At 42.5% G+C, this 21,678-nt stretch overlaps 1 protein-coding gene across 3 annotated transcripts in view; it reads left to right on the forward strand.

Moving 5' to 3' along the window:
• The window catches only part of SUMF1 (sulfatase modifying factor 1), an 87,231-nt gene that overhangs the window by 9,147 nt on the left and 56,406 nt on the right, over window positions 1-21,678 (forward strand). For all 3 annotated transcript variants that reach the window (XM_080995858.1, XM_080995859.1, XM_080995857.1), the window contains exons 2-3: window positions 9,004-9,177; window positions 10,922-10,996. In XM_080995858.1, coding sequence (XP_080851984.1) covers window positions 9,004-9,177; window positions 10,922-10,996 — 249 coding nt within the window. The remainder of the gene's footprint in view (window positions 1-9,003; window positions 9,178-10,921; window positions 10,997-21,678) is intronic.

Here is a 21,678-nt window from a genome sequence, read left to right on the forward strand (position 1 = left end):
GCCAGTGTTTGTCTGCAGACAGCTTTTCCGGGTCATCTGGCCAGCATGACTAAACTGCTCCTGGTGCACCGTGTCGAGTGCCAGAGTGCACAGAAACACTGTTTACTTTCCTGCAGCAGCAGTACCTGTTAATCTACTTGCATTGGTTTGCTTTCGAATGCTAGGTTAGCAGGAGCTGGGACAAAGCAATGGGAGCCCACCCTGTCACATGGATTCAAACTGCCCGTCTTATGATTGGCAAGCCCAAGAGGCTCGGTGGTTTAGACCACAGCGCCACCCGCATCCCGGTATATTTATATACCTTTATATTTTATTGTATTACAGTTTGAATTCCATGAACATTTAATATGGTTAATGTGCCATCTCCCATCTTTAACCAGAAACCCACAGACAAGCTGTGGACCAACTGAATGAAGTTTGTGGACCATTGGTGGACCACAGCTTAGGAGCCCCTGGTAAGGGCCTTCTTCCTCCTACCTATCAGGTAATTTCCAATGTCATGCTTCTGTAAAATCAGTAGAACTACAGTGGTGCCTCGCAAGACGAAATTAATCCGTTCCGCAAGTATCTTCGTCTAGCGGTTTTTTTCGTCTTGCGAAGCAACCCTATTAGCGGCTTAGCGGATTAGCGCTATTAGCGGTTTAGCGGCTATTAAAGGCTTAGCGGCTTAGCGGCTTAGCGGCTTAGCGGCTTAGCTGCTAAAAGGCTATTAAAGGCTTAGCGGCTTAGAAAAAGGGGGGGGGGGAGCGAAAAAAAATCTCAAGACTCACAAGACATTTTCGTCTTGCGAAGCAAGCCCATAGGGAAATTCGTCTTGCGAAGTGCATTGAAAAACGGTAAACCCTTTTGTCTAGCGGGTTTTCCGTCTTGCGAGGCATTCGTCTTGCGGGGCACCACTGTAATTTGAAGCAATTGCAAAGTTGCTAGCTTGAAAGACCTTATAAACCACACTGTGGTCTGGTTTTAGTGGTTTCCGAATTATCTTCAGGAAACATGGCATGGAAATGTGCAGTCAGTGTTAATTTCAGTTGTAAGCAAAATAAAACCCAGGCACTCCGTGAACCTTCTAGATTTTGTTATCTTCTGTATCCAAGATTTTAGGACAGCACATACTGTTTTGGGTGATGCGATACAGAATGTTGCGTATGCCTGCCAATGCCTTTTGCTGAATAGGAATTGGATCTGCAAAGCTACTGGTAGATGGATCTTGCGTGCTGCTGGAGTTATTAGAATCAGGGGGTTGACGCCATGCAAGAGGATGAATTGTGTAATTGGCTAGTATATTTGATGCTTTGCTCAGCTCTGCCAATTCTGTCCTGATTAATTTGAGCGGCTTTGTGGCAAGCACTTTACAAGCATGCCCCTTCATGTCATTACTTTTTGCTGAATGCCCCTGGCTGTTTCTTTTGTTGCACAGCAGCATTTTGATAAATGCTTCCCAGAACTGCCCACAACCTCTCATACTGAACTTACAGTCTCAGTTGTTGGTTGTTCCATAATTCTAAGTTAGAGCAATAAGTGCTAGTGGTCCAGGACTGCAGGAGCAGCCAGTCTTTATCTCTCAACGTTTTATCATTCATTGTCTGGAAATGACTAGAGCAGAACTGATGGCCGGGAATCTCTCTCTGGTCTTCCTTTTCCCAATAGAGTATGGTGAGTACAGCTATCTTTGCTGCTGTTCCTGGGACCTAGAAGTTTTCATATTCTGAGTAGGTGACACCAGAAACTTCTAAAAATGGCGAAGCTAAGGAGCTGGGACCACCCATAACCACCCCATATAGCTGCAGCAAGTGCAGGAGGCTTTGCCACCACATACTTGCTTAGGGCAGGAATGGGGAACCTGTAGCCCTCTGGAGGATGATGGACTGCAATTCCCATGAAGCCCAGTTGACATGTCCAATAGCTAGGGATGATGGGAGTTGTAGTCCCTGGTTTAGGGAAATATGTAGCTGATTCCTTATTAAAGACAAAACAAGGTACACAAGTATACATCATAATAATACTCAAGGGTGTTTTTATGCTACATAATACTGGATAGAAACAACATTTGAAGTCAGTGTGGTGCTGTGATCAGAGTGTTTTGTTTATTCATATATAGTGGTACCTTGGGTTAAGTACTTAATTCATTCTGGAGGTCCATACTTAACCTGAAACTGTTCTTAACCTGAAGCACCACTTTAGCTAATGGGGCCTCCCGCTGCCGCCGCACCGCCAGAGCACAATTTCTGTTCTCATCCTGAAGCAAAGTTCTTAACCTGAAGCACTATTTCTGGGTTAGCGGAGTCTGTAACCTGAAGCATATGTAACCTGAAGCGTATGTAACCCGAGGTACCACTGTATTACATTTCTATCCTGCTTTTCCTCTAAGGGGCTTGAGGCAGTGTACATGGTTTTGCCCATCCTCTCCTCCTTAAGTTTTATCCTTGCAAAAAAAAACCTGTGAAGATAGTGCTTGGTCCAGGGTCACTTTGTGAGATACATTGCGTTGGCTCCCCATGTTGTGTCTTGGTTTTGGGAGACGCAGGTTCAAATCTCCTCTTGGCCTTTTACTGTGTGACTTAGACAAGTCACTGTCTATTGGATGACCCTATTTTTAAAGGAGTACACTATGAGGTGAATGGAGGGTGAACTGCAAAGCACTGTTGTGTCTTTGAGCTACCATTATTTATCTCGCTAACTTTTCCTCGTGACTTTAGAACAACTTTGGCTTGAGCAAAAGCAATTTTCCATTTGCAAAGAGCTTTGCAAACTCAGCACATTCTGGCATTGTGCCAGGAGGATATTAGTTAATTGGATGTCTCAACTCCTAAAACTCATTTTTACTGAGGAAAATATGATTTGTGAACATAATCCTCCCCTACTTCCCCCCCTATATGTATATTAGATATTTGCATGTTAGCTAATACATTGAGCACAACTATTGTTTGTTTGATAGGAAAAAAAATAAAAGTCAGAGGCTATAAAATAAAAAGCGATCTTTCCCTTCATTCCAGCTCTTTCAGACATTGGCAGCAAACCTTAGAATGCCAAGGACAACCTAAAAGGAAAATAATTTCACCATTAAGAAGTTTAAAGACTCCAAGTTCTTCTGCGAAGGGCTAATATATGAAACTGCATGCTTGCATGTTTTGCTTCTGTGCTGATAACACTTCCAGATTTTTATCCTGTGTCTTGGAATGTGTCTGAAATTTTGAACTGGAGCTTATTCTAGTAACTTATCTTTGTGGTATGGTTGCTGTTCCCTCATATTTGGCTTCCATGATTGCCCTCCTCAGGCACCCTCCTCACATTTATTTATTTATTTATTTATTCATTCATTCATTCACTCACTCACTCACTCACTCACAGGGCAGTTTACAGTATAAATCACATGTTAAACCAACAGTCAGTTTGGAGACAAGCGTGCAAAGCTCTGACCGCTCCACGTGTTGGAGGTTGAATTTCTGAAACGAGAAAACATCTGCACTCAAGGAACTTCCCTCAAAATTTAGAAACATGGTCTTCCAACTTATTTATTTAATCAATTTGTATACTGCCTTCCAAGAAAGAAAGAAAAAACCATTCCCAAACTGTGCTTGCCCCAGCTGTTGTGTTTTACATGCAGGTAGAATATCTTAAGTGTGCTAATTCATTAGTAACACCTGTAGGTCTATATCATGTGTCACCCAAATTTTTGTTGATGTTTAGTTTGTGGTTTATCCTGTCAGAATGAAAGGTGGTATATAAATTCTTATGATAAATAAATAAATATTGTTGGCACTGCCCCTGCACCCGAAGCTTTTATAAAAGAAACTTCTCTTTCTGCGCCTGCTAAAAATTGGACTCTTGTATGGTTTTCCAGCCTCGGAATGATTGGTGGCTGTATTGGAAATGGCTGAATGGCATGCCAATAAATTGGCATCCTGTAGTCATTCATTCCCAAGTATCCGTCCCCTTTACATTGCTCATAAAATTCATTTATTTATAAAAAAGTATTTCTGTACCACTGTGTCATAAAAATATATCACAGCAGTTTACAACAGTATAAAACCATACAGTGAAAAACATGAAAAGTTAAAAACAAGTTAAAATGGAAAAAAAAATCAGTAAGCCATTGTGGGGGATTACTCATAATCACCTGCATAGGCCTGGTGGAATAGAAAAATTTTCAGCAGGCATTCAACAGTTGACACTTGTTGTTGTTATGACATAAGGCTGGGGAGGGGAGCGGAAGGATGAACAGTGAAATGTCCAGAATGCATTTCTAATGATTTATTTTTATATATATATATATATATTCACATGTTAACACTAAGTCAGGGAACTATGATGATGATGATGATAATAATAATAATAATAAATTATTTATTTATACCCCGACCATCTGGCTGGGTTTCCCCAGCCACTCTGGGTGCTTCCCAACAGAATATGAATAATAATAAAGTGATAAAATGCCAAACATTAAAAACGTCCTTAAACAGGACTGCCTTCAGATGTCTTCTAAAAGTCAGATAGTTGTTTATTTCCTTGACATCTGATTTAAGGGCGTTCCACAGATGGGCGCCACTACCAAGAAGGCCCTCTGCCTGGTTCCCTGTAACCTTACTTCTCGCAGCGAGGGAACCGCCAGAAGACTCTCTGTGCTGGACCTCAGTGTCTGGACTGAACGATGGGGGTGGAGACGCTCCTTCATGTATACTGGAGTCAAACAACAGTGAGACGACACATTGGCTACCCCTGCTCTGGGCCGTAAAGTGTGTTATTGCACCATGCTGTTCAGAAGCTGTGAACAGCGTTTCTGCTCTGCACGAGCAAGTAAACAAACCATAAACAGTTTATCTTAGTGTAACGTCTGAATCCAGGGCCTGTGGTCTATTCCATCCTTAACAAGCTGCGACCATGGTTTCAACAGCAAGTCATGATTTAAGGCTGCCCAGCGATCATATTTCATTGGAGCAAAACAAAACCTGGTCTGAGGTTCAGCTGTCGTACTACGCTTCATGGCTTGTTGCCCTACTCATGTGATGGAAGAAGCGAAATGGGTATGTGTGCTACACAAGCAGCTGATCTTACCTGCCCCCCTCACCTGACATCTCTATGATGCCAGATGTGTGACAGGTGGGTGAGATTTGGGGACCTGGCAAACCAAGGGGGAGAGGCCTGGTGGGCCATATCTGGCCTGCAAGCAGATCCCTCACCCCTCTATATAACATAAACAAGTTTGAATTCTGCTGGAGACGGAAAACCCACATTGATGTTAAATAGCAATACAAATTGGACTCCCTTGGGATGTTGTCGACTCGCCTTTCTTGGAGGTTTTTAAGCAGAGGTTGGATGGCCATTTGTCATAGATTCTTTAGTAGAGATTCTTGCATTGCAAGGGGTTGGACTAGGTGACTCTTGGGGTTCATTCCAGCTCTACAGTCCTGTGATTCTTTGAAATGAAGAGCATGCACCTTAGGAGCTATATTTCCTTTACAGCTAAGGTTGAAAATAATCCACGCAGGTACATAATTAAAGGTAGGCTGAAATTCAGCTTCAAGGACAATATTGAGAGGCTGTTTGTTTTTGTTTTTTTTAAACTGTGCATTGACGGGCGAGAATCTGCCTGCATACGTCAGTGTGGGATGATTCAGTCGCTGAAGCATAAAAGAAGGGTTTTTGTTCTTCTGCCTTTAATTTTTGAAATGCTCCTGTTCTTGTGTGTGCTCCAGAGATAACCGAGGGGTGAGCTATTAATCTGTGATTTCTGAGCCAACTTGGAACAGCTACCTTAGCAGTAGTGAGTCAGCAAGAAATGGGAAGATAGGCAGAGCTGCAGTTCATACCTTCGTCATAGTCTTGCATTTTATTTAGATCAAAAGAAACTCGCACACACAAATAATTGCGCCCCGCCAAGCAATAAACCAAGGAAGACAGAACACAGAACTCCTCAGCTGATGGGTTCTGTTGATGATGATCACAAGGCATTTAGGCAACTGCTGTGCTTGAGAGATGCAGGAGGTATTGCTAATATTAAATCCAGCCCAAGCTTAGGAAATAAACAGAATTCTGTTGAAAGCATGTGTGTCTCTTTTTCTTTAGGGAACTTCCCAGTTCTGGGTGCGCTGCTAACTTTCGTGCCCATTTTGTATTTAGCTTGATTATAAAGAAATCTAATGGAGCTAAATCTCTGTGCTGGGAAATGTTCTACCTGTTGGATTTTTGCCTGCTAGGTGGTTGTGTCCAGGCACAGGAGGGATAAAGAAAGAAATAGAAAATAAAAAGATGATCCAGTCTTAGAGCACAACAGTTTGGAGGTTTATTTGAATATAGACTGCAGTTTTTGTTCACTGACCGCCTTCTTGCTTGAGACTTACAATAAACCAAATATATTAGTGCTGTTTTGAAAGATCCAGTCTACCATCTTGATTCAAGATGGCATCCAAATGTTATTCAGAAATAGACTTTCTGCCTCCCTGCAGTCAGGATAGTCTTTATTATTTTGTCTTCATTTGTTCTTCAAACTTCATCTCAGTCTTCTTTGAAGCACACCTTTATATATACCCCCATTGTCATTTACCTCTTTTGCATTCAGTGTCTACTGATTCCCCATCCCGCTCTGTTTTGCCTGTGTAATACAGTAAAGCTTCAGATATCCCCACTATAAACAACCTGAAGCTCCCCCAGCCCCTTTAAGTAACTTAAATCCATTGATTTCAATGGGTCTACTGTGAGAAGCACTAACATTGACGATTACCCAATATGACCTCAGTGTAAAGTTGTTGGGGAGACTTCTGGGGTGGCGCCATCGGCAATGGCGGACTCCCTCTGAACTGGAGGGACTAGCTCCGCGGGAAACGGGTCTTCTCTGCTACGGCGAAGCGGGGACCCTTTCAAAAATCACAGGCGGATGAAGCCTGTGACCATGGGACTTGGCGGGCACCTTTAGCGCCCCCCCAACTCGCTAAGAAACCCACTAACGGGCTCCGAAGTGAAGAGGGGGAAGTGGCGCAGTGCTGTGAGTCAACTGCTATTTTCGTGGAGCGAAGCCGCATAGCCGTTGCCGGAGAGCGCTGCCTTTTTCCTGGGACAATTTGGACTCTAAAATAAGCACCCGTGAGTACTTAGACTTTGAACAACTGGACATTAGATGGGGACTTGCGAGCAGAAAGGAATTCGATCTTAAAAATCTATTTCAATTTGGTACGGAACGGGAAGGTCTAAACAGGAAGTCAGCCTTCCGTTCTTCTGTAGACAGAATAAAGCAAAGACAACGTAAACTAGAGCTCAGAAAATCGCTTTTAAAGGATTGGATTTCATCATTTAAAATTGTGGAACCCCCCTTCGACAGCAGGAGAAGAAGGGGGATCTTTTTTTGGACTGTTTAAAGTGAGTTTAAAGTAAAGCAACTTTCCTCCGTCCTGATCCTGGAGCGGGGTGTCAGGACTGACGTTTGAAGTTCATTGACCAGAGACAAACGTTTTTGACAGATAGCTAAAAAAAGGGAAACATAGTGATTCCACTGTTTCCCTTCGCATTTCAAAGGAACAAATATTGACAAAGTATCTCAAAAAGGGAAACTTTGTTGCAAGATCAAATAGAAGTTTTCCCCCTAGAGGGAGACTGTGAAACTGCAACCAACTCCAGGGAGCCGGCAGCTGTTTACAGGTTACAATCGTGGGAATAGGCATTTGACCTTGCAGGACAATGTATTCAGAAGCTTTGTTGTGTGCTTTCTACAAAACAAATGCCCTACTGGAACAGTTACATGAGAAGGTGAATTTGATGACGACTTCGACTAGAAATTTTGAACAGGCAGTGGGAAATTTTGAACAGACAGTGGGAAAATATGTGGAGCCCACCCAGGAATTAAATCAGGAGTGTGTCCTGACAGAACAGGCCCAACAGGAATATGAGTTTTCGGATTTGACAAATGAACTTGGAAAAAGCCAGATTTGGAAAGAAAAAGTTTGGTTTGGTTTGGAAATGGGGGGCTGGATCGACCCCCCTATGCTGGGATGTTTGGACTTTTCAAATCTGGCAATGGGCCGTGAGATGTTTGGGATTGTGGGGGCTCTTAATTTTGGAGGGTCTTTGAAACATGCTTTTAAATACCATATGGAATTCAGTGCTGAATATGGAAAAGGGGCTGATCTGTCGAGAAGGGTTAAAAATATTGCCAAGCTGGAGTTACCACGAGCAGGAGACAAAGGAAAATACAGTTACAAATATGAAGAAGAGCTGCGAAAGGGACATGGAAGAGACTTGAGGGCCTCGGATATAAGGTTGCCAGGTTAATGGGCCAGATCGATGGGATAATAAGGACTGACAAAACCCGGAACCAGGAGGAAGGGACGCTGGATGAAGATTGGATCTGTCTGTATTTCTTTTTTCTACCATTAGAACTGTTTTATAAAATTGATGAATGTCAGAAAAATGTTGGAATGAAATTACTCGGCTTTAGTAAAAATGAAAGAATATTATGGTTATGAGAAGTTGGTAAGGATAAGATTTAAGTTTTAAGCTTTAAGGTTTATTTTCTTATAGAAAGATAAGATTAAAACTGTTTAGGGTAATGTAATGACAGAATATTATGAAATATGGAAAGGATTTGCTGGGATAATTAATAACTAGGATACAAAGAAAGGGAGGAGGAGGAGGTCAAAGAAAGAAGGTAATGACAGTTGAGGATTCGAGAATAATGAATTTGTTTTTAAATGTTCTTAAATTGTATTTTTGTTTTTTTCTGTCTTTTTTCTTATTTTTGAATTTGTATTCGTATGGTTGGAAGGTTTTTTTTTCTTTTTCTACTTTGTTAACTATTTTTATTTTGTATTTTCTTCTGCTTTTATTTTATGTTGTAACACTTTGAAAATTTCAATAAATATTTTATAAAAAAAAAAAAAAAGTAAAGTTGTTGGTCAATGGCACGCCGGCGACCATACAAGTACAGCAATTGCTTCTTTCCACATCCAGCATGGAAGGAAAATGAGGAGCTTTGCTGATATGTACTTTCCTGAAACAGCCTTCTTCATTTTGCAGATGGCCTCTATTCCAGCCGGAGTTTTCACGATGGGAACTGATGAGCCTGCTATACAACAAGATGGAGAGTCACCCGCCAGGAGAGTCCACATTGACCATTTCTTCATGGATCGCTATGAAGTCAGCAATGCAGAATTTGAGAAGTTTGTGAATGCCACTGGCTACCTCACAGAGGTAGGGAACAGAAATGTTTGGGGGGCTTTTTCACAGCAACGTTGCAGGAAAACAGTAACTTACAAAGCGATCATATGTGATGGATTAAGATAAAATAAAATAAATAATATAATACAGGCGACTTCCCACTTAAGAGGGGGTTACGTTCCGAGCCCCTGTGCACATAAGCAAAATGTGTGGAAATGGGGAGCCTCATCAGAGCAGGGAACTAGGGCAATTTAAGAGGCATCAGAAATAACTTTTTCTTTTATACTGTACCTTTGCCTCCCGATCACCAGAAAGGGCAGGGAATAGCCCTTCTGATCCTGCTGCAGTACAGTTTCCTGCCCAACAGCTGTTGAGCAGGGTAGCGCTGCAGCAGTGAGAGGTCCCGTGCGCCATTTTGGGAGCCCATAGGTTCTTTTTAAAAGCCTTTCAAATACTTATTTCTGGACTTTTGGCTCACTGATGTTCTTTTCAGGCTCTGAGGAGAGACTCCTCATGAGCCTTGAGGACTTTCCAGCTCTTTCTCACCATTTCCAGGATTGCTTGCTTGACTGATTTTCTGGCGCCACAAGTATACGTGATAGCCGCTGACTTCTGGTCCTGCCCTGAGAAGATGCACCATACTTAATAATAATATAAAATGTTTTTGCATAGTGAACCATTTCCCATGGATTTGCTGGTCTTCAAATCCCACCTTAATGACAAGTTCATTAGATGCTTCTGATCAGGCTGCTTTCTTTCAGTTTCTCCCTTACTTAATAATATCTCTGATATGAGCATGATTTTATCCCTCAAGTTTCATTTCAGCTTTTAAAAATAAACTTCTAAATAATAATAATAATTGAATCTGAAATATTATAAAATAGTATTCCCAATCAATGGAAGTAGAAATGTTTGCTGCAGCTGCCATCTGCTCTTCTAATCAGAACCAACAGTTGTTTTTTATTATTATTATTTATTATTACTATTATTTCCTATTATTTCTATACTGACCTTCATTTAAGGATCGCAGGGTAGTTTACAACAGAAAAACACAAAAATGCATACCATAGTAATAAATAAATAAATAAATAAATAAAATAAAAATAAATAAAATAAAAATAATAAATAAAAGGCCATAGATTGTTTAATTAGCCAAAGGCCTAAGAGAAGAGGAATGTTTTTGCCTGGTACAAAAGTGCCAGGGCCAAGCCTCCCTGGGGAGAGTGTTCGAGGAGCAGGAAGCCACCGCAGAAAAGGCCCGTTCTCATGTTGCCAGCCTTCAGACCTCTTGTGGAGGAGACATACAAAGAAGGGCCTCAGAAGATGATCTCGGGGTCCGAGTCACTTTATATCTTAACAATGGCTTTAGGAAGTTCCTGGGTGTATCAGTGCCAACTTCTGTGGTGTTAAGCTCCCTTCTTTTGGCTGAGATGGATTTAAAGGGAGGTTTAGACCACAGTTTAGTTCACTGGGTAGGGTTTATTTCGTAGTCTATGAGGGAGAAAAATAGCTTTAGGAACGATCATGACCTTGAGCAGAGCGATCTTGTCATCTCCCTGTGAGTCTGCCGCATGGCGTATTACTTCCTTTAACAACAAACTCTGAATTGCTGTTAGGGAGGATTAAGTAAAGGCCATTGTGCGCTTAATTGTCTGATTTGATGCTTTCTTCTTTTGGCATTTTGGAAATGAAAACACTGGTGCTGCAAGCATGCAAATCCAATTGACTTAGAGTTGTCTCTTCTTCTCTCTCTCTCCCCCCCCTTTCTTCTTCTCAGGCAGAAAGATTTGGAGATTCCTTTGTATTTGAAGGTGTGTTGAGTGAACAAGTGAAGACTGGAATTCATCAAGCTGTGAGTCACATACCTTCCTAGCTATTGTGTTCTGGCCTGATAATTCAAAGCTGTGAACATTTCATAGTAATAATACTAATAAGTCCGTTGTAATCAAAGTATGCAGAGACCTGCAAAGATGTGTTAGATTTCAGTACAGGAAACATTATCATAATTATTTTCAAGGATTATTAGTTCACGTTAATTTTGTCCGTTGTATTCCTCAAACACCTTGGGAGAAGAGCAAATACAAGTACAAAGGAAAAAGTATAAGAAATAAATGAGGAGGTGGTGGCTGGATTTTCTCTCCTTTCTAGCTCAGCCTACACTCGAGTAGGACCCTGGCAGAGCTATATGCCTGACTGGCATGTTCTCTTTTTTCTTTTTATATGATATTTATTGAAATTTCAGAAAAAAGAATTACACAAAAACAAGAAGTAAAAATACAAGAAAAATACAAAATACAGAATAAAAGAATAAAAAACACTTAAAAAGAAAGAAAAGAAAAATAGATCAATCTTTCCATAGCTTACATTCATATCCTTGTTTCCCTGACCTCCTCATACCTCCCTTTTTTGTATTCCAGTTCAATTAGTTAAGTCAGCAATTTCTTTCCCTCTTTGTTTTCTCATAATCCTTTAACTTAATATACTATAACTTTAAATGTTCATCTGTTATCAAACCTTTTTTACATACACCTTTATGGCATTACTACTTAAACCACCTAGCTTCATTCCAACATCATTCTAACATTCATTAATTTTGCAATATTTCTGTAAATAGACTTTAAATTTCTTCCAATCTTCTTCCACCGACTCTTCTCCCTGGTCTCGGATTCTGCCAGTCATTTCCGCCAGTTCCATGTAGTCCATCACCTTCATCTGCCATTCTTCCAGAGTGGGTAGGTCTTGTGTCTTCCAATACTTTGCAATAAGTATTCTTGCTGCTGTTGTGGCATACATAAAGAAAGTTCTATCCTTCTTTAACACCAGTTGGCCGACTATGCCCAGGAGAAAGGCCTCTGGTTTCTTCAAGAAGTTATATTTAAATACCTTTTTCAATTCATTATATATCATCTCCCAGAAAGCCTTAATCCTTGGACACGTCCACCAGCGGTGAAAGAATGTACCTTCAGTTTCTTTACATTTCCAACATTTGTTATCGGGCAAATGATAGATTTTTGCAAGCTTGTCTGGGGTCATGTACCACTGACTGGCATGTTCTCTCCCTCCTGGTCGATTGTTTGGGAGCTTCAAAAGCTTTCTTCAGCCTGAACATCACAGCGACTGATGCCAACAGACACCGGCACACTTAGGGATCCACAGAGTTTGTGCATCATGCGTAACAGACCTCAGCAACTCAGCATTTTGGCTGATCTACTTTATTTACATATAAACACGCACAGAGCACTGCAACATGGCTCCCTCTTTCTCTAGCATCAGACAGCAAAACCAAAACCAAACAAAGGACAATAGTCCCACTTCACGGAACACAGTAACACAAACATCCTGTCTCCGTCACTTCCCACTCTGTGGAGTCAAAACCTATACTGTCATGTGATAGACAACAATCCCATGACTGCAGTCATGGAGCAGGAATTCTAACAGTGGCTGGGTTTTCTCTCCTTTCCTAGGGGTTGATGCAGTGACCCATGCAAACAGAGCTGTGCCTTTCCTTGTAAGCAGTAATATGAATCATAGAATTGTAGCGTTGGAAGGGATTCCAAGGGTCATCTAGTCCAACCCCCTGTGATGTAATTGTTGTCATCTCTGTCCATCTATCTTTCACAGGCTCTGAAGATGCCTGCAAATTAGTTGGTTGACACCTACAAGGTGCTTTTGGGGAGCTCCTAGAAAGGAAATGTAGCTCAGTGGTAGAGCACCAGCTTTGCATGCAAAATTATTGATCATTTTACCCATAGAAATTACTCAAAGCGATCTACAAACACAATAGAAATACTGAAACCATTTAGAAAAGACACAATGAATAATAACTTTTTTAAAAAAGAAAACCAGCTATATAAATGAGGTCTGAAAGAGGCTACAAATACTTAAAAACACTTAAAGTTAAGGGCCAAAAAACCAGGTAAAAAAGAAAATTTTTTGCTTGGTGCCTAAAGATGGTGCCGGGGAGAACATTCCAGAAGTAAGGAGCTGCTATTGAAAGGGCACTTTTTTTTGTAGCCAGCCTCCAGATCTCCCATGAAGGAGGCTTATGGAAAAGGGCCTCAGATGACGATTGCAGGGTCTGGATCTGTTCATGCGGGGAAAGATGGCTCTTTTGTATCCTGAGCTGCACAATGCTGTAGCAGTCAGTGTGGTGGAGCCACCCTCCTGACAACAGCATCGCTGTAGACTGTCCTGGGGCAGTGGTGAAGTTGGGGTTGCATTGGACCGACTCTACTGAAGTGTGCAAGCCGCCTCCATGCTGCTGCTGTCTCTTCCCAACACTGTCTGGGTAATCCACAGCGACATCAGTGAACCCAGCTGTTGCTACCATTAGGAAGCCAACTTCCAATCATAGAATCATAGAGTTGGAAGGGACCCAGAGGGTCATCTTAGTCCCACCCCCTGCAATGCAGGAATCTCAACACATGGACCCTCTCCTATCCAGTTTGAAACTATACTAGACACTGCTTATCTTTGCAAATGCGCTAGCAGTGTTATTGCTGCACCGCTAGATAGCCCATGCACTCACACATTCCTATAGGCCAGCATCTACAAACATGTGATGTGGGAATGGGCTGTGATACTGAAAACTAAGGGTGGCATTTGACTAAATTGTTGCAAGGAATAGAACTAAAAAAAAAAAAAAAAAAAAAAAAAAAAAGGTAAAAGACCCCTGACAGTTATGTCCAGTCGCAAACTACTCTGGGGTTGCGGCGCTCATCTCGCTTTACAGGCCGAGGGAGCTGACGTTTGTCCGCTCCGCAGACAGTTTTTCCGGGTCATGTGGCCAGCATGACTAAGCCACTTCTGGCGAAACCAGAGCAGTGCATGGAAACGCCATTTACCTTCCCGCTGGAGTGGTACCTATTTATCTACTTGCACTTTGACGTGCTTTCGAACTGCTAGGTTGGCAGGAGCAGGGACCGAGCAACGGGAGCTCACCCCATCGCGGGGATTCGAACCGCCAACCTTCTGATCAGCAAGCCCTAGGCTCTGTGGTTTACACCACAGCGTCACCCACGTCCCAAGGAATAGAACGAGCGTGATGCAGTTTCCCCTCTCTCTTTCCCCAACCCTATGTGAAGCCACTGCTGCCCACAAATCACCTCCAGAGGGTTGTAGGAACTCCCAGAACAGATTTTGGGGGCGGGGAGAAATCCCTGCACTGGTGAATGAGCTGTTTAATGCTACCACCTCGGTTGTGGACTGCCTTTCACTGGAGGTTTTTAAACAGAGGTTGGATGGCCATCCACCTGTCATTCTTTAGCTGTGATTCCTGTATTGCAGGGGGTTGGACTAGATGGCCCTTGGGGTCCCTTCCAGCTTTACATTTTTATGAATAAAACCCTAAAATTCAAGGTGGTGGTGGTTATACCTGTATAACAAAAACAAAACCTTGGAAGGTGACTTGAAGGCTTACAGAGCAGATAAGCTGTTCAGAGTCAGGATAAGTGCCTTGCAGTGCTATACAGTGTTTTCCCTCTGTTTTGCTTCTGCTTTTCACCTGAGAAATACAGTTTGCCGAGAGGGGCAAGAACACATTAATTTCCCCTTAAACACATGTAGGGGGCCTCTTGTGGGCTTTCAGTTGCATTTTGGCTGGCTGTTCGGGGAGAGCGCCAGGTGACTTAGTGTTTTTGTACCTTAATCAGTTTAGCTTTCGCAGAAGTGATTCATCTTACCATGCTCCCACTGTGCTCTCAAAGGAAAATATTATGCATTGGATAAATAATAGCACACACTGGAGCACATTGTGTGCAGAGCTTCTAGGTGCAATTAGACCTCGCCGGGTTTATTCTTTGTCACTGAAGAAAGTGGAAGCTGTGAAGAAAAGGGGAGAGAGGAAACTTAACAAATCTGTTAAGCCACAGTTTAAGAAACCAATGGAGTGTTGACTCTGACCCGATATGTGTGGCAAAACAAAACTCCCTCACCTCCCTCAACTCTTTGGGGAAATGGGCCCTTCTTCTGCTGTTGACGAACTTTGAGGTGATGTGCTTGCTGCTTGTAGGGCAAGATAGATGGCCTATTTTAATTTCAGCTAGAAGGATCTTGTTCAGCAGCCTCCATTTTTTTTTTGTTTTTTTTTGCATCCTTTGAAGATGAAGGATTCTGATAAATGCTGAATGGCAAAGGATTCTGTGATTGCCAGACTCTGCTCCTGTTCGTGGGATGGAGGGGAATTGGGCAAGTCTGACAGACATATGGTAAAGCTGGGAAGTGTGTGTGTGTGTGTGTGTGTGTGTGTGTGTTCCAGGAATGCTTAGTTTTAAGTGTCAAGCTCTGGTTTTCAGGAAGCCTGAAGAGGCGTCACTGCTTCCAAATGGGGCTCTGGAGCTTAAATCTGTTGGGAGTTCAAGCTCAGTTATTTCCCATCACCCTTTGGTCATGCTTGCTGAGGCTGATGGGAGTTGTAGTTCAGCAACCTCTGGCAGGTCAAAGGGTCCCCATGCCTGCACTACAACATGCTGACTCTCAGCATCACACAGGCACATAAAAGGGGAGGGCTGCATAGGCTCAAGGTTATGGATTTGTATCTAGAGCACAATTTTAGTTTTTCAAAATGGCATGGCCTGTTGAACCCAAAACTGATTATTACTACAGAGGCCAGCACTTCAAGGCCTGCTGTTTTGTAGTGGCTGGGCAGGGGTGATAGTGACATTTGCCTTTTGGCAACAAAATGATCCCCTCAAAGGCAGGCAGGCAGGCAGGGAATGCATGTCTCTCTAAAAATGTTTGCCCTGCCATATTGTTTTCCCCCTCAAGGAATTGTCAATTTTGGCAGGGAAGTAGAAATGCTGTAATTAACGCCCCCCCCCCAAGCATTTGTTTGCATGCCTTAAAAAACAAACACATGTGAAATACCAGCACAAAACCTTGCAATAAACGTTGGGAGATTGTCCATCTCTCCCTTAGAGAGCTATTCAGGAAACAACCATTTTAATATTCTGTTTGCTAATCTGTGCCTCCACATTTTACTGTACTACCCTGAGTCAAATGGCAGAATGCCCTTTTTTTTAAAAAAGCAGCTATTCTGTATGTCACGGTCCTTGGCCTAACTCAACAAGCATTGTCCCTGATGCTTGCAATTGGAAGTGAGTTGGAACTGGCTCATGGCCCAAAGTGTTAAAACGCTGTTGCTTCTTTCCAGCGATTTCCCCTATTTGGTTAGAGTAACTTTTAGAGGACTGTCCTTTGCCTTGTTTTTCAATATGTATTATTAGGACATCCTGGCATGCAGAACATCATCTGGGTAGGCATGGAAAAATGATATTATTCTGATGACTTTGGCCAGCAGCCTAGTGATGCAGGGACTTGCTTTTCTTGTGGTTTGGCATTCTTAACCTGTTATTTAACAGTTCACCCCAAAGTGTTTCCCTTTTCAAGTATGTAGGCTGGAATGGAGAATACAAAAGCAACATCTGGAGGAATATTTGCTGCTTGTTGTCTTTTTCTTTTTAAATATCCTTACATTTAAAGCATTAAATACAATGCAGTTTTGTTGCTAATTTTCTAAACTTCGAGCGCTCAGTTGTATGTAATTTAATACTGTGCGTGTACCCCCCCCCCCCGGGTATAAATTGGATGGTGCTGGCAAGGCCAGGGCTGAGGAATTCACACAACTGACATTCAGGCTTTATGATCACAGTCATTGACGCCATCTAAGGAACTAACAAGGGTCATACCTAAAAATATTGATTTACACAGGCATTAGGAAAGGCAAGTCAACTTTGCATCAGGTTCCCAGTCCAAGGATGCAAAGTTGGATCCAAAAAGCAGGCAGGATTAATTCGTTTGGCACTGGATAATCAGTGGAAAAACTGCAGAGCACAAGAATACAGACCAATAAGGATCAAAGGGAGGATAGTTTGACATGTTTGTTTTTATTCTTCTAAGTAGCTGGTTACGACAGCAGTTTATCAAAACTTTATAAAATGTGGCCCCCTTAGATCTTCTGATCTTTTACTCTAGCCTAGAAACCTGCCTGCCATATCCCCTGGGCTGCTGCTTCCCCACATGCTGGGTTTTTGTATACACTTCTCCATGATGGCTTTTGCATGGCCTTTTTTTATGCTGCTTGTCCTGCGGTACTTCCAAACCAACTTAGCACCAACCCATCGTATGGTATCATTGTATGCCTTTGCATGGGAAGTCCTGTTGCGCAGAAGAAGTCCTACCACTAGGAAGATGAACTAGTTGCGTATCAACCAATAATGGGGCATGGGGTAATATGTGTCTCGTTTCTCCATTGTAGTATTTGAACTAGAGGTCTGGGGAGCAAGTGTGTATTGGTTTGTGTGACTGTAACTTTTTCATCTTTACTTTTTTTTTTATGAACAATGTTCTATAAAATCTCTTGGAAATACCTCATCCGCATAGGTTAGCGCAACCTGAGGAGGCCCTCTTTTCTTTTTGTCTTGAGCAACTCTTCCCTCTTGGTATTATTTGCATTGCGGTATCTCTGTATGGTCGGTGGCTGCTGTTTTCAAATTTAACGCAATTCTGTTGCTATGGAGGCAGAACGTTGAACAGAAGTAGGTCAATTCAGTACAGGGTCTGATGTGCTTGGGAAGCAGAGAAGCTTAGCTGGAGAGAAATGTGGATCAGGTGAGCACCAAAGGTGTCTCGCCTTGCGGACAGTCTGTTTGGAAGAGCACATGTACCTGTATTTAAGTTCATATCTTTCTGATCGGGGCTGTCAAATACGCTGAAGTGGACAGGGAACATGCCGTGAGACAGGTGGGCTGATAGTCTTGTTTACTTTGCGTGGGTAGAAAAATAAATCGGGCCTGAAATCCTAAGAAGACTTGTTGTTGCCTTAGTTGACAGAGGTGGGGTTGAGCAATGGGCATTGTGCAGGCTGTCTCCGTTCCGGCTTCTGGAAGAGGAAAACTGAAAATAAAATAGCTGCCACATCGGTTGTTGCCCACAGAGTGACAGGGAAGCTTTGTTGGGTACGTGGGATGATGATAATGTGCAAGCTGATCCCATTTACTTTGGGGTCAGAGACAGAATTGAGGTTGGCAGTGAAAAAGACAGGCAGGTACTTATTGAGGTGTCATCCTACAGATGGGACTTGGATAATTGTATTGCCTGTTGCAGAGCCTGTTCCTGTGTAGAGAAAATGCTATGCTTGTCACTTCACAGGAAATGAAGACACACTCTTCGGGAGCAAAGGGTGGCAGTCTGAGGATGAGATCAAATATGGTGTAAACTGGTATCTGCTGACCAAAGGAGCTTCTACCTTCCTCTCCCTGGCCCCCCCAGCATGCTTCCCAAATTTTCTCCGTAGTGTTAGAGGACAAGCGGGCAGACATGAGTGGAGGTTGCCCTGAGTCAGTGATGCTAAAACCAGCTGGGTAGTCCTCATGGCAACAGTTTCTCCCCATGCCCACACTATTTTTAGTACATTAAAAAACACCATATTATTGCCCAGAAGGATGAATGCTTTCCCACTGTACTAAAGAAGCTTAATGCTGAACACAACACCAACAAAGCTACCTTTCTCCCTCCCCAGTAATTTTCCTATCATTTTAGATTCCTTTCCCATTCTTTTTTTATTTGAAAGCTGTGCACCCCACCCTCTTTCATGGGTAAACATCTTGGGATGTTCCTTGGTCTGAGAGAATTCTGGTCTTCTATCCTTTCTCTTCCTTGCTCCTAATAGGAGGCTGACAGCTGCATGTACAGTTTGGGCATTGTCCTTAAGGGTGGCTACCCTAAGGTTACACTGCAGTGTCTCTCATCTTCCAGCTAATGAGGAGGCAAACAGTGGTGTGTTCTGACAAGCTGGATTTCTGACACATGCAGCGAGAGTGGGAAATCTTTTTCAACTCACAAACCCATCTGGGCAACCCGTCTAGGGCCAAATGCTGGTTGTGGGCGGAGCCAGAGGCAAAAGCAGGCAGAGCAATACATGTGAACTTTACCTTTTCCGTAGTAGGCTAGTTTCTACCCACACTCATGCAGCCTTCTCTATCCTCCAAAGCAAGAGGCATTGTCAGAGTTCATGGTTGCATTCCATCCAGGCACAAATGCCCAAGGAGGCTCCAACAGAGGGCCAGTGAGAGGTGTGGCTGGGGAGTCCCAAGAGCCTGGAGGGCTGTATTTGAACCCTGGGCCCGAGGTTCCCCATCCTTCGCCTAGAGCTACCGTCTGGCCTATGGACTCACTATTTTGGGAAGATACAAGAACCAGGAAGTCTTTCCCCCTAGACTGTGGGGCTCCCAACCATTATAACCTCTGTTTTGTCCAGCTTTGGTTTACTCATCTTCAGTCGCTCCACAACAGCCTGAACCAACGCTGCTGCTCCTGAATTTGAAGATAATGAAACTGTGAGCAGATAACACAGAATATATTTAAAGCCTATTCAGCGCACATTTAGAGCTCATGACTCCCCCACCCCACCCCCTGGCAAAACAATTTAGGGAACCATAGTTTATTAAGGGTGCAGGAAATGGTAATTCGGGGGGGGGGGGCACAATTCTTGGTTTGCTCCAAGTGTGTGGTTAATGCTAAACTTCAAATGGAGCAGGGGGGAAGGCTCTCTCAACCACTTGATCTAGGGAGTGGTTTTCTTAGCATCAGTGGCTAGCTCTGCAGCTTGGGAAGAAAACACCTATTTGTATGAAAGAGGTTGATTTGATATAATTAGCTATAAGACAAGCCCTGCTGGATCAGACCAAAAGCCTTTTTTAGCCTCTCTTCTTGTTTCCTGCAGCAGCCAACCAGATGCCTTTAGGAAGCCCACAAACAAACATGTGGTTTCACGGTCTTCTCCGTGCACTGTTTCTGCATCCATTGATATCAGCAACCAAAAACTGAGTCATATAATTTCCAGGGTCACTTCTGGTTTGCTTCAACTGCAAAATCTAAGTTTGGATCCCTTGTGAGAGGTTTTTTTTTAATACACAAAAATTGCCAAAACATGTCACATTAATCAAAAGTCCAGCTTTCATTCTTCTTTTTGTCGATTGTGCTACTTCTGATAGGTAACATTCAATACAATAAATTTCGTGAGAGAATACAATAGAATTCACTTCAATTTAGTTAATTGAGCTTTTGGGAAATAACTAAAGGTAAGGCACTAAAGCTTCCTAACAAACAGGACAAACAGAATGTCCACATTCGTTTTCTTTTATTAAAAAGTGGCATTTTAATGGATTTGTTTTCTACTGTTAGGCACCTCCAGCATTAGAGTATCGGACCTCATTTTATTGGCTTTATTTTCTGTAAATTGTCTTTGGTTTTGTTGTCAAAGGGAAAAGACTTAAGAAGCTGTTTGGATATTATCTCCGCACTCTACCCTGGATGTGCTTCAGGCTCATGCATTTACCAACATGTATGAATCTTATATTGAATCAGAACAAATGCATGAACTGAGGAAGCCTACATTTATTTGATAAACTAAATAGGTTTGATATCCATGCTTGAGAGAGACCACAGTTTATACAGTCACCTCTGCAAGGGAGTGGGTGGGTGAGTAGTGTGTGTGTGTGTGTGTGTGTGTGTGTGCATGCGTGTGTGTGCATGCCTAATTCCTGATGTCACTATGCATAAGATGGCAGTTTTGGGTGGGAGGGAGAAGAATGCTCAATCCTTAAATGCACTTCCCTTGGATTTCCAAACATTAGCTGCTATGTATTACATGGGTGCTATTGTGAGTTAAAGGGTGGTAAACAAAGCAACGATGTCTCTTTAAATGGACATTTCCCTCTTCAAATCTGGAACCATTTCCAGTTTTAGAACACGCAGTCTTGCCAACCTAAGGGAATTAGAAGTATTTTCATGATTTTGTAAATAACCACTCTGTAAACAGTCAGCTTCAAAACAAATGTACGCCAGCGATGTTCCATAATTATTTTAATGCAACAGCATGACAGTTTTGCATTAGTAAGAATCGAAATTATCAAAGTAAACAGGTTAGCAATGGTACAATAAAGGGACCAAAACGTTTTGTTTTTTGTAATTTATAAGCCCTACCTCTGGCAGAGTAAAGCTGGAACATGCAGCTGTGGCAAGTATCCCAAGACCTGTAGGGAAAACATAGATTTACTATTGATGATTTATATGACATATTTTAAGTTAGCAAAGCGCTATGGAATGTTCTTGCAGGGTTTTTTGCCCCATGTTTTCCCAAGAACTTTGGCTACTACCATACTTATTTTGTAGGTGAACAACAGAGAGCGTAAAAGGATCCACTCCCTCTACGGCCAACATTGCATTGGCAGCAAACCTGCCTCCATGACTAGCATCTCTGTAGGAGACTGGTGTTTGTAGACATGTTTTGTTGCATGCACACTTTTACACCAAAGATGTATGGATTTGCACATGAAAAGGTCCATACTTTGGTGGCCTCAGCACCGAGGCCAATAGCTCAGTTGCTAGAGCAACATGACTCCTTCATTAAGCTTTTAGGTGCAGTCTCCTCAGCTGTAGGCTCCAACCTGTGGGTTTCTCATTCTTGCAGCTGTTGGGAGCAAGCTGCAGTCCTGATTCTAACTGAAAGAGCAGGAACTCTCCTCATACAGGACG

Source organism: Podarcis pityusensis (genome assembly GCF_964106645.2).
Source record: "Podarcis pityusensis genome assembly, chromosome: 2".
Taxonomy (NCBI): domain Eukaryota; kingdom Metazoa; phylum Chordata; class Lepidosauria; order Squamata; family Lacertidae; genus Podarcis; species Podarcis pityusensis.